A 14,587-nucleotide genomic window follows, 5' to 3' on the forward strand; every position below is an offset into this window, starting at 1 on the left:
AACAATATAAAATATTTTCATATAGCAAAAACAAAAAGGTTAAACATTTTATTTTGTAAATCAAGTTAAGAATGATTAATGCAGGTGGTAAAAATTAGATTAAGCAATTAAATCAAAAAAGTAATTTTTTTAAGTTTTTATATATTATTAGTAATGATTAAAACTTTATTATACAAGAAGAATGATAAAATTAAAAGTTGTACTTATGAAACTGTTGGATGTTGATAACTTCAACAAAATATTAAGAGTCCGTAATAACTTTCGTCTAAAAACTTTGAAGGCTATTTAAATATGAAGCCTAGAACTAGAACTGTGTAAGAAAATAAATCTGTTTATTTGACTATATTGTTTACTTTATATAACTTAAGCTGACTGATTTTACACTCTTTTTAGGTATTTAGTATAGCTCTGTTAGAGTTATTTATTACTAATTAAACGTATTCTCTATTTTGTTTAAAATCACTATTTGTTCTTGAATGACTATCATTTTTTACTCGTCTATTGTTTATTAATGTTTTTAATATATTAAATTGACAAAGGCAGATTTGCTAAATGTCAGATGTAAACAAACATTTAGTTTGGGGTAGTTTGACAAATATATGTTATAACTAAATTTAAACAAGACATAATATTACGACAAAAAAGTGTTTTTATCACTACATTTGAATTGAAAAGTAAGTTTTTAAATTTTTTTAAAAGTTATATTTTATATTTTGTTTTGTATAAAAATGCTACAACTTTATATACAACTTTTTTAATATTGACAAAATATGATTTGTAAAATATCTTTTACCAAACCAGCAAGTCTAAGAAAACTTTTATACAGTTATAGTCAGATTGCCAAACAAAAACAAAGACTATTTTGCTAAAAATATGAAAAATGCGCACTTTGTGGAAATCATGGCAAACATAAAAATATAGTATTTGATAAAGAAATTTTAACAACTCAGTGTAAACAATAAATTTGAAACCAAATCTGAAATGCAAAAGTTATTTACGTAACGATATGCACAAGATGTGCTAAATATTATGTATTACAAACTAGTAGTAGCTTTAGTACAAGATATACGGCACACAGATTTAATTGTAATAGATTAAAATTAAATTTTAACCCAAAAAAATATATCAGATGAAAATGCTTTGTATAGACACTACTATTTTATACACATGAACAATCTACAGAGACTTAATTTTGATGACGAAATCGAATTTGCTTTTTTGGAACCACTATATTTGAAGAACCTAGACTATAAAGAACATTTTTGGATAAATAAACTTAAATCAAATACAAGTTTAGCTAAAATACAATACAGTGACTTATAGTAAAATGTTAGTTAAAGTACATTTTGTTAGATGACGCATTTTTTTTGCATTTTTTTGTATTATTTAGTAGGTCTTTACATTTAAATAAATTATATGTACATCTCTATTTTTAGTATTTTTATAAGCTCAACTTTATCATTTTAAGAATTAAGTAAATTTTTTTTGTTAGTAAAATTTTTTCTTTTGTTGTTAATAAATAAATCTTAAGTTATTAATTAAAAAACGATATATGTATTTTTTTTTAATTTCTGTTTACATTTTTATTTTTTAATATTATATTTAGTTTTTACATATTGTAGCATTTTTGATTTAATTTAATACTCTGTATAGCTCTCTGAAACATTAGTAATTTGGTTTTTGTTTTTGAACTCGGAGTACGGCTTATCTGTATTCTTACTTCGATAACGTTAATGGTAGTATATCGTCTTTTTAATTGTACTAAACAAAATAAACAAATGATACCTTTATTATAATAGAAAATAGTTGTTCAGCCACCAAAGTAATATTCACTGTCTTCATATTTATATTGGTTAGTAAAACTAAAAAGTCTTATTTTATTCCTTTGTTTTGAGCTAATAGTTATATAAAAACTTTCATTTCAAGTAGTTAACAATTAAGTTTTAAATATCAAAGTTAAATAATTTGAGTACAAAAAAAAAAGATAAAAAAATTTTATACTAAAAAGAGAAAAACATATAAGTTTACTTTTTGTTGTTTAAAAATTTTTGCTAAACTTCAAATAGTTATTTTTGAAACCGTAGAACAACTTTTTAATTATCGTATGATGGTTTGTGGATGATGAATATGAAATAAAAAGTGTTTTACTAAACGCCCTTGAATTTCTGTTAACCGAGTTCTTAAAATGGTCAAAACTTTATTTTGGAGCTTAAAATTTTAGTTATTAAGAATTAGATTTTAATTTAGTTACAGCTGTGTTAGTTTTTTTAATTTGTGTAAAAGTAAAAATAAATATAGTTTACATAACACATTAAATCTAAAACAAGCTAATTCTTCATACTCACATTTTGTAAACTAACTGAGACTTACAGTTTTACAAGTTTAATTGCATTTAATGGATAGTAGCAAGAAACTAGTTGAGGCAAACCTTAAAGAAGGTACATTACTTTTGAAAAGTCGAATTAGGGCAGGCGGCCTGGGAACAGTATTTAACGGCCTTTTAGGTGAAAAAGAAGTAGCCGTAAAAGTTTTAAATGATTCAAAAAACAAAAATTGTTTAATTAGAGAATATCAAATTTTGAAAGAGCTAGAAAATGTAAGAGGTGTACCGGAAGTGTTTAAATTTTTAGAGAAAGAAAATGAAAATTCTTTAGTAATGGAAAAGCTTGGAAAAGACTTTCAAACAATAATGAGTGAAAAGATGTATAAAAAGTTTAATGCAGTCGAAACTTACAGTATAGCAATCCAATTAATTAAAATAGTTGAGGGTATACACGACTGTGGAATATTGCACAATGACATCAAACCAGACAACCTCATGATAGGTAGCGCAGATAAGTCTAAATCAATATACCTGGTGGATTTTGGTTATGCGTATAGTTATGTCAAAGGTGATGTCCATGATAAAGAAGAAGAAATAGGCAAAATCAGTGGGACTTGGGCATTTACATCTGTTAATTCCTTGAAAAAAATGAAACTGAGTCGAAGAGACGACATGGAGTCCATTGGTTACATTCTGATGTGTTTTAGACTTGGAAAGCTTCCATGGTCAGAACTTATGAGAAATAGCAGTACAAAAGAAAACAAACTAAAAAGAATTAAACAAGTTAAAAGTCAACCTCCAACTGAATTGTGCAGATCTATGGAAAATTGTTTTTTGAAATTTTTTCAGCTTGTAAAAGAGCTGAAGTTCGATGAGAGGCCGAACTATGATTTGTACATTAAAATTTTCGAAGACTATTTGAAAAACAAAGGGTTCAGTAAAAATAAGACAAATTTCAATTGGGATTAAGTTGTTATTATTTGGAACAATTGGATGTTTATTCAAGTAGGGTTTATAATCTTTGACATCATCTAAAACGCTTAATATGATTGCTATTTTTTTATAAAAAAATTAAATATTTTAATAGGTTTTATAAAGAAATATAAAGAAAATTACTTAAAATTTGACATTTAAAATACTTAAGTGCTTTAGTAGAAAGTTATAACTAAATGTTAAATAATGTTTCATAAGTAAATTGTTCTTTTTAGTGGGTTGTTTCACATTCTTTTTTTTTTTCTGTGGAATGCTTGTTGTGTAAAGATGTTTTCTTTTTAATTATACCTAAAAGTTAAAAAATAAATGTTCAGTACTGGCTTATTTAGTTTATAAACAAAATATTAGTTTAAATTTATGTTAATGTTTTAGCCTAAATTAAAATAAATATTGTTTACTTATTTTTATTAAGTTTAATTAAAACTACTTATTTAAATGATTTAAGGTATCAGACCTTTTTATGTTTTTGAATTATAAAATGAATAAAAAAAAAGTTTAATGCAAAAATAATTGATGAAACATTTTTTAAAGAAATTTTGTAGACATTTAATTAAAAATATAACAATAAACAGTGTCAAAAAAGGTATTAGTGAGTTAAATTTTGAACATAAAAGTTTATATAAATAAATTTTTAAAATAATTTTTGTTAAAACATAAACATTTTTGCTTTGTTATTCTGAACGAATAGTTTGGATTTACATATAGAAATAAGAAATTTTTAGTATGAAAATGTTTATTCAGATATAATTTTTTTAAAAGATCTAAAAAACAAGTTCTTCCGCTAAGTAATTTCTTAAATTAACAACAACAAATAGAAGTTCGAAAACCAAAATTCAATAAAATAACCATTAAGTTACAGCCTAATTTTGGTAAAATTAAAACAGCACTTGTGAATTTAAGTATAGTTATACGTTTCTTGAAAAAGTTGTTTCAGATAAAAGATTAGTTGGAAGTCTTTACATAACGTAATTTTATTTTTAAATATATTTCTACTGTTAAATATTTGAAAACAGTACACTTTCATGCCTATGAATGAGAATTTTTTATGTTTTATGTTACAGTTAAATACCAAAATTATCATCGAATATGTCTTTATATCAATAGAAAGCTATTAAATTAAGAATAGTAATAACTTTCCTTTAAATTAAAACTTTTATACACAGACTGTTGTTTTTTTATGATCATTATAACATTTATATAGAAAAACATTGTAAATTAAAATTTTATATTAAATAGAATTGTCATTCAGAAAATAGGTCAAATTTGATTAAAATTTCAACTGTATTTGTAGAAAATTTACTAAACGAAACAACTTTTAGCATACTTTTAATATAATCAAAAAATTATTACACTATTTTGTCTACAAATTTAGTTGTCACACAATTTGTTCAATTTATTGAAATAAAGTATGAAAAATAACTGGTTTGCAAATGTTTTGAAAAAATATGGAGTAGCTGAGTCAAAACAACAGTGTTAAGAGGATACGAAGAAATGTAATAATTGTCGGTATAGGTTATAACATTAAATAACATTAATTCATTAGTTTTGTTTTTAGTATTGTGACTTAATAGTTACTTTTTAACGCCTTGAATGTAAATTATTTTTTTATTTCATACAAAAAAAGTTATTTTTTGTATTTTACTAAGTTGTTCTTATCTAACTTTTTTACTCAATTTATTTTTTTTTAACTGCAACGTTTTTGTTTGTTTCAGTTTTAATCCAACACCTAAACTACCAATACCTTTTACCTTTTATTGGTATTTTTTTTACAGCCACTTATGTATGAACATATAAAAATAAATAATTGAAGTTTAATGTAAAATAGTACTAATATGATGCAATTATAATAACGGTGTGCCTTTTAACAAGGGTCGGATTTTTTTTTCTTGCAACAGCTACTTGCCGTCGGTAATTTATTAAATAAAGTCTTTAAAATGCAACAAACATAGTTCTAAATACTGAAAAAATTAACTGTTTTAAATCAAGAAAAAGCAATAACAAAGCTTAAGTAGTTATTATTTGTCAGTGTAATATCTAATTGCAAGTTTTCACCCCTATTTTTTTGTTTTAAACTAAAAAGTACGTTGAGGGCCGTAGTTTGCCGACAATCTTGCATATAACAACCAAATATTTTCGGTTTTTATTTTTTCATGCACGCGTTATTTAGTATTTATATTACAATTATACAGTTTCAAAAATTATCTTAAAAAGTGTACTAAACGGAAAAACTATTTCATTAAATCCTATACAAAATCAAACTTAGCTTAAGAAACATTATACTTCGTTTCAATAACTGTAAATATATTTTACCACCCAACCAATACTGCTTAATTTGTTTAGATATACTACATAGTATAAAAACAAAGCGAAAATATATGGCTTTAATTGTGGTAAATTGTTCTAATTTTCATTATGACAAAAAACTTCTAGTTTACTACTAATTAACTTTAACTATTTCGTAGTCTCAGACTTTATTAGGTATATTATTTAATATTAGACTTATCAAAAGAAAATTTATTGGTTAAATTAAGTAAGAGCATAAAGAAACACAAAACAGGTTTTTAAACAAAAACCAAAGACAGTAAACTATCTAGTATAAAATTGTCATTCAATAGTTTAGCAAAGTAATAAAATAAGTCTTTAAACTAAGAGTTTCACTTTTTTGTATCATAAAAAAAGCTGAACAGTGTTGTCTGAACAAACACTTTATAATACAACTTTGTTTCCTAAACATCAGGCACTAGATTTAATTAATCTCAATTTTACATCCAATTAAAGTATATATTTTAGTTATACTGTCAAAAACCTCCAATGTTTTATTATATTCCAATGATTTATAAACAGTTTGTTACCCATACAAACTAAAAAAATGGCAAACTCTTCTTGCAAACATATCAGGCAAACAAGTCCATTTGTTTTTATGATGGTCAGTAGTTTCATACATTAAAAAAATAAATTTTCCGGTTATACTATCAAAAACTTTCCAGTTTTTTTTAAACAATGCATTACCATACCAGGTATTTTTATCTTGTCCAGCAGTTAAAAACATTTTATTTCAAACGCTAACTGATGAATGACAGCTTCTTCTTTTAATCATACCAGGTAAAAAGGTCCATTTATTCCCGTGATGATCATATGCTTCTACAGATCTAAATTCCCTTGTATAGTCAGTTCCTCCAGAAACAACAATTTTACCTTCAAAAACTGTGAAGGCGAAGCAATATCTTTCTACATTAATATTGACAACTGAATTTATTTGTTTTGCACAGAACGATAACTGAACCAATTGCAAGACGTATCTAACAAAAACTATTTCTTCATAAATATACAAATGTTACTCCAAAAACTTCGCCTGAAAACATTGATACAATTTCAGAAGTATTCTTTAAAGTTACTTTTGACAACAAGTAATCATTAAGACTAGCTTTGAAGAAGACCTGTCGCTTGATCCAAGCTTAACACTACCTGTCGTGTTCAAAACGCACTTTTTCACTTTGATGAAACTCATTTTAAGTGATTAAGCAATACCTTTGTCGCGGTCAAATTTAAACAAAACGTCATCAGCATCATCTTGGTAGCAGTGTCTACTTTGGTACAAAATAGATAACTGACCACAATTCATTTTGAAATATTGATTAAAAACTATAAGAAATTTTTATTTAATTTATTTTATTAAGATAGGAGCATAATATAGTAATTGAAAAGTTATTTTTTTCACAAGTTAAAATTTAGGCAAATTTTCCGGTTACATGACAACTGTAATACCGACAATTTAAATTATTAAAAACTTATGAGATATATCTTAAAACGTAAAGTACTCGCAACGAACTTTATTTGGTTATACAGAACTTATTTTAGGTTTTTAAAAACTTGAATAATCAATAAAATGTTCACCAATTGAGAGTAGATAGCATAAGCTGTTTTCTTTATACTATTCTTTACAAACCAAAAAGAATTTCATTATTAACAATGACATTTTTTTATTAAACATAAGCGAAGCAAAGCAAACAAAGCAAAAATATAAACGAAAACTAATAAGAATTTATAGGTAAAAAATAAACCCAAACGAGTTTAAAGTTTTAACTCATTTAACGTTATTTCTTTAATATTATTGTCCATGCGTTCCTAATGTTTCGGAAAACTAAGTGTAGTACTTTACATAATTTGATTGAAAAATATATTCAGTAAAATCTTTGTGAATTTACAACCACTTTTCTTTTATAACATCGTATAAGTAAACAACCGTTTCTGTGTAAGTTTCGTGAAAGACAACAATATTTTTGCCAATACTAACTGCATTAAAATTCACTTTTTGTAAATCAAGAAAAATATCTGAAGTAATTTTTGTGAAAATTCTGGAACTACTATCAAATACTTCACAATTTTTAATTTGATATCCACCAACAACAAACATTTTGTTACCCATACTAACTGCAGCATGATTACTTCTTTCTTCAATCATATCAGCTGTATATGTCCATTTGTTTTCATAATAATCATATGCTTCTACTGATTTCAGTTGAGACCAATTATTTTCACCTCCAGTAACAACAATTTTACCTTCAAAAACGTTACATTTAGCACAACCTCTTGCTACATTTAAATCTGCTATTTTATTCCATATATTACTATTGATATCATAAGTATTACATGAACCAAGAGTTTTATCACTGCATATATATATACACAAATTAAATACAGTTTATTCATAAACGAAGTAACACAATAACAAGACTTATCTTTCATTTCCACATACTGAAGATTCCATGTTTTAGTTTTTCTTGAGAAAATTTCAACAGATAAAAATGAATTATCTAAACTTTCATTTAATTTTGTTGTGTTATCAATAGCAATTACATCAGACTTAATAGTAAGTAAGTCAGAGTAGTACTACGTTTCAACCATTGAAGGAAATGTGCTCACTTTAAAACTAGGTATTTTTACTTCTAAAACTTCGTTTTTCATATATCCATTTTCGTCTGTTCTTCTACAAATCAAAATACTGAATCCTTCTTGGTTACAATATCTGTTTTCATACAAAACATTTGGTACTTAAAAAGGTAATTGGTAATTGAAATTTGAGTTGCTTTTCTCATGCATCATAGACATTTCTCAAAAGATTAAATTAGTCTAAAAACAAGAAAACAATTAAGGTGGACAAATTGTTTAGTAGAAAATAAAGAGATTTAAGAACAAATAATCAGTGGATACAATCAGTATAGAATATTTAAATATATATACTAAGTACAAGTTATATTTAGCTTCTAAATATTAAGTACTTTATGTATTGGACTAAAATATGGTTAAGAATTGTTATGTTTTAACCTTGAAAAGTTTAAATCGCTCTTGAAATAGTTTAAAAGCTTCATAAAAATATTTTTTAAATAAAATTGTTGAACTAGAGTGTAATAAAAGACATCATGCATAATAAATAATACTGAATGAAAGTATAAGTTAAACTATCTATTTAACTAATTAGTAAATATTAGTTACTCCTAGTTCATAAGCTTTAAAAATTAAGATATAATAAGTGTTAAAACCAATTAATCTATTTCTTAATTTTAAACAAACTTATATCAGTAATAGCATATAATATATTATACCAAAAAGAACTTTACTTAAAAACAACAATCATTAAATTTTTAAATTTGGTATCTTTAAAGAATTGCTATGTTTATTTATTATAATATTGTTCAAACTTGAATTAAATTGTTAAAACTCTTAGATATAAAATGTAGCTATTTAGAAATGAACCCAAATAATTAACTTTCTTTTTAGTGAAGTAAAAAGACTTTATTTATTAGTAAATAATTTTTCATTAGCTAGATTATTCAAATTTAAACTTTTTTAGCTATCTTATACTTTATTTGTTAATCTGTTTTATATTATCAATTATAAATCAGTATACTATAAATTTCTAAAACAGTATAAACGTGAGACAGTCCAAAACTTTATACTAACTTTCAATGTATTGGTATGAATTACCAAAGTAGAACTCTCTTTTTTTCGCTTTTCAAACCAATTAAAACATTTACCTTTTAGTACAACCACCTCTTTAAGATAATGTTTAATACTTAAAAAATACCATAGAAGGTATCACATAATGTTATTTTTATCATTATTAACCCAACAAGCTTAATTAAAGAAATTTATTTGTTAAGTAATTAATTAATGTAATATTTTTGAATGTGTACTGAAGTATTTGTAAAGAAGTTGTTATCATACAAATCATTACAGTTTTGTTAAAAACAGTAACTAACTAAATCTTAAGTTATCACTTTTAACTAACAAAGATCTTATTTCAGTTTGTTTAAGTGATTTATATATTTATTGAAAAATACACGTTTTTTAGTTTAAATTAGTTAAAACTTTAAAGAATACTGAATTATAATAATAAACTAACTTTATAATATATGTATCATCATTGGTCATTTTAACTATTGTGAACTTAGTTGAATAATTTCATTTACTAAAAAGAAATCGTTTCAAATATACAGAACTAATAAATTAATGATTATTGATTTTCCAAAAACCTAAATAAACAATTATTTTGTTTTAATTAATTTTACACTTCAAATTATTTAAATCAATTAACACTTACTAAATAAATTTATTTTAATATTTAATACTGGTGATAGTCTTTATATTTTAATTTTTAAGGTTACAAGTTAATATTAAACTTTACTTATTTTCTAGTCAACTAAACAACTTAACTTATATTCACAGTGTTTAAAACCTATTCTTTTTTCTTCAAGATAATTCGCACTTTTTTGAAGTCTTCATGATTTTTATTAAATTCAAAAATGTTTGAAGATAATTTTTTAGGTTCAAACACAACATTTGTTCATACTAATCTAATAATTCACAACTTTAATGAAATATAATAAAATATATAATTTTCTCTAACAATATTGTTATTTTTAGCTTGCGTATTTTTTTAATAATTGCTTGTTTGAAAATTAAGTTAAACATATTTTTTTAATGAAATTTTATTTAAAATTTATCAAATTTTATTTCAGTCTTTGTTTTTAGACTCACTTCTTCTCTTGCAAAGTGTCTATGATGTGTGAAAATAAAAAGTTAATTTATTTTCAAGTACCAAAAGTTTTATACGAAAACAGATATTGTAACCAAGAAGGCTTCAGTATTTTGATTTGTGGCGGAAAAAACAAAAATGGAAATACGACAAACGAAGTTTTAGAATTGGAAATACCTAGTTTTAAAGTGAACAAGTTTCCTTCAATGGTAAAAACGCATCTCTGCTTAGATTTAGTTAATATTAAATCTGATATACTTGCTGTTGGAGATAGAGTACATTTAGATGAAAGTTTAGATAACTCAGTCGTGTCAAATGAAATTTATTATGAAAAAACTAAAACATGGACTCATCAATGTATGCAAATGAAAGAACGGACTTGTGATTGTATTATTTCATTCATGAATAAATTATATTTAATCAGAGGTTGGATTGTAAAAAGTGATAAAAGTCTTAGTTCGTGTTATACCTTTGATATCAATAGTAATGTATGGAATGAAATAGCGTATTTAAGTGATGCAAGAAATTTAGCTGCATGTACAGTTTTTCAAGGTAAACTTGTTGTTACTGGAGGTGAAAATAATTGTTCTCAATTGAAATCAGTAGAAGCATATGATCATCATGAAAACAAATGGATATATTTACCTGATTTGATTGAAGAAAGATTTCATCATACTGCAGTTAGCATGGGTAATAAAATGTTTGTTATTGGTGGAAATTTTACTACAAGCTGTGAAGTATTTGATAGTTATTTAAGAAAGTTTACAAAAATTAGATCAAAAATTAAACTTTCTGATTGGGAAATATGCCAATTTTCTGCATTTAGCATAGGAAATAGCATTGTGGTATTTCAAAATTTCGATAGTTATCTGACAGAAACAATTATTTACTTGTATGATGTTGATAAAAAAAAATGGTTAAACGTTCATTTTGATTTTACTAAAAACATGTCAGATTCACATTTTGTAAAGTATTACACTTAATTGTCAGAAACTATAGAAACACGTTTAATAAAGTAATAATTAAATCTATTTTCATTTTGTTTGATATAAACTTTAAACGACTTTCGTGACTATTTTTTCGATTTTAGCTTTAGTTGACTTAGTTTCTTTTATTTTACTGAAGATTAGTTTATTAAAAAACATTAAGTTTTGTTTTAATAAAGCATATTTTATAAAAGTGTGATTAGTTTATATTAACTTTTTAGTTGGTTATCAGAGCAATAATTTATAATTTGTTTAATGTTAGCTTATTAGATTAATTTTTATAATGATTTATTAAAAGTATATTTAGATGTAAATACAACTCAAACCAAATGAAGTTTGTGGTAAAAGAAATTTTCCATAAAAAAAATTAAAATGTTTCTAGATAAAGTTTTAGCTACAAAAATTTTCGAGGCCTATAGTTAGACAGATTGTTACTTGGTTTTACTTTCACATGTAGGATTTAAATTTAATACCAATTATTTAGTCGTAAGTTTTTAACATTGAGTAAAATACCTACGTCATAATACATACAGTTACGATATTTTACAATTTTTTAAACTACACCTTTTTTTATCACTTTTATTGTAAGAAAAGTGAAATTCCAACATCAATGGTACTACAGAAAATTATATTTAAAAAATATTGTTTTTATTTCTTCTACTTCGGTTTCATAAAGTGCACTTTCCTATCATTTTAATTTTATATATCGTTAATTTGTCGTAGTCATTTACTAGCATCCTCATCTATCATGATATCTGTAAGAAATCCAGAGCTTAAAAATTGTAACAAAGTATAGTAAATCTTTTTAAATTTTGTTTGAGTTACACTTTTACCAACTTTTTTGACTATTTTATTTTTAGATAATTTAATTTCACTTACATACATAAAATACCATTTTGTTTTTAAAAAAGCCTGTTAATTAAAGTATATATAAAAAATATTATCAGATACTAGCTTGTTGTTTTAGTATTCAAAGAGTTTTATGGAGTAATTTAGTAGTTATTTGGTAATGTAAATAATATAAGTTTCACATAGATTATTGTTTAATTAATAGTATTATTTAATGTTATTTTAATTTTTGAGTTTAACATAAACTAAATAATACTTGTAGTAAATGATATAACTGTAGAGTAAAAGTTTCGTTTTTAAACCTAAAATTTTCAAAGAAATGAATCAGAAAATAAAGACTTTAAATATGTTAAAACATATGTATGAGAAAACTCTTAAGGATAGTCTTTTTATTTCTGCTTAAAACATCAATAGCCAGATTCTTATAAAAATATAAAAAAAGAATACATTACAGTCCACTATAAAGCTTGTCACAACTAAAATTGTTTAAATTCAGTCTATAACATACCCGAAAAACTTGAACACTTAGAAATTACTTTACTCAAGCACCATCAATTTCAATTCTCTCCTCATGTAGACTAAGTTTTAAATATTTTGGTTTTGGTACTTGTTTTAATTAAAAAGTTTAAACATAACTGACTCATTTTCGAAAGAAGTTTATTGATTAATTTCGTTTAGCTCTCTTTGGAATAATATTGCTAAAGACTATGAATATTATAGAGTAATTTTAGTTATATATAATGAATTTGAAAAGTCTAACAAAAAATAGTTACGTCATAAAGTAAAAAAAAACTGTTTAGAAAAAGTTTGAAAAATAGAATAGAGTTGTACTGAACTAACTTGAAGTAATTTATAAGACAAAATTGCTAAAACAAAGACATTTAAAATAGTAGAAATTTTTACCTGAAACTAAATTAAATAAAAAGCACATTAAAAAATACGACAATAACGACAACAATAATACTACTAAAGACCCTATTTGAAAATTTTTAAATTGTAAAAAACTTCTTTGTTTGCAATTTTCTTTAGGCTCGCGAGTTCTAATAAACAAAGATTCTAGAAATGAAAGATAGTAGCTGTTTCTAGCCCGGGATAGGATTTCGAACCTATTATCCAGGTAGTTATCGGCACAAACAGGGTTGTTGAGGAGGTGCTGGTGAATAGATGACTGTTCACCTTTAGGCTTCACGTCGTCATTAAAAATAAACTATTTAAGCTTTTTCGTGACATGCTGCTCTCGCCTGACGTGGAAACGTTGAGATGTTCGACCTACGTAGTCATTTCCGTAATGACATTTAAATATGTATACTACATTACTCAAATCATGGGTAGGTGTGGCATCTTTTACGATTCCGTTAAGCGGGCGGTTGGTGTTGTACACAACACGTAGCGAAACGCTGTTAAAGGTGGATTTTATAGCCAATGAAGCTTGCTTAGCCAGTTTTATTGAGTTTTCACCCATATAAGGAAGGCGGAGGTAGACTGAGCAAGGATGTTGGCCGAAAGAGGGTAAGCGATTCATTTTTGACTGAGTTGCCTCAACTTTCTTCTTGATGACTGTTTCGGGTAACCTAGTGAGAGAAAAACTTTGTAGATGTTGTCAAATTCTAGATTCAGACAGTCAGCCGAGCAAATTTTAATAGCTCTGTTGTTTATGCATTGTATAATCTTCAATTTTTGTTTGGTGGGACAAAACGAATTCCAGGAAATGTAGTGTGGACTAAAATTTTCTTTTCTGTAGACAGAAGTAGAAAAGGTGTTGTTGCTGTTTCTAGTAATGTTAATGTCTAAAAAATGAATTTTACCGGAAACTTCTTCTTCAACGGTAAAAACTATGCGTTTGTGCATCTTATTTAGCAAAGTAAAAAAGTTATTGACATTATTTTTTGAAGTAAAAATAGCAAAAACATCATCGACATACCTATTATATACAAGTGGCTTACTGTTATCTAATGAAAGAAGACTATTTTCATAGTAACTGACAAAATTATTAGCAAGATAGGGCCTAAAGGGCTTCCCATCGCTACGCCGTTAATTTGACGAAACATGAGATTATTAAAACCAAAATGTACATTTTTCGTGGCCATACATAGCATATCATTGCAAACAGATCTTGGGAAAGGAGGCGGAAGTAAATCAGAATTGTACAACTGATCTAAACAAATATTTATCACTTCATCAAGTGGAATGTTTGTAAACAAACTTTTAATGTCAAACGAGACCATAAAGTTGTTTTGTTGGGAAAGATTTAAGCTTTTTAGTTTATCAACAAAACTAAAAGAATCAGGTACTGTGTGAGTAATGAATTTTTCTAATACTGGTTCTAAAACGGAAATTAAAAAGGAAGATAAATTTGACTGTGGTGATTTAGTCATAGATAAAATGGGTGTAAGTAATTTT

The 14,587-nt window shown here is 25.2% G+C and overlaps 1 protein-coding gene across 1 annotated transcript; it reads left to right on the forward strand.

The window, feature by feature from the left end:
* The first annotated feature begins 2,395 nt into the window (after positions 1-2,395).
* LOC145833657 (uncharacterized) lies at positions 2,396-3,292 on the forward strand. Its single transcript, XM_082940804.1, has one exon. The coding sequence runs from the start codon at positions 2,396-2,398 to the stop codon at positions 3,290-3,292; it is 897 nt and encodes a 298-aa protein (XP_082796930.1).
* The last annotated feature ends 11,295 nt before the right edge of the window (positions 3,293-14,587 follow it).

The sequence above is a fragment of the Thalia democratica genome, chromosome 4 (genome assembly GCF_965202585.1).
Source record: "Thalia democratica chromosome 4, ktThaDemo2.hap1.1, whole genome shotgun sequence".
Classification (NCBI taxonomy): Eukaryota; Metazoa; Chordata; class Thaliacea; order Salpida; family Salpidae; genus Thalia; species Thalia democratica.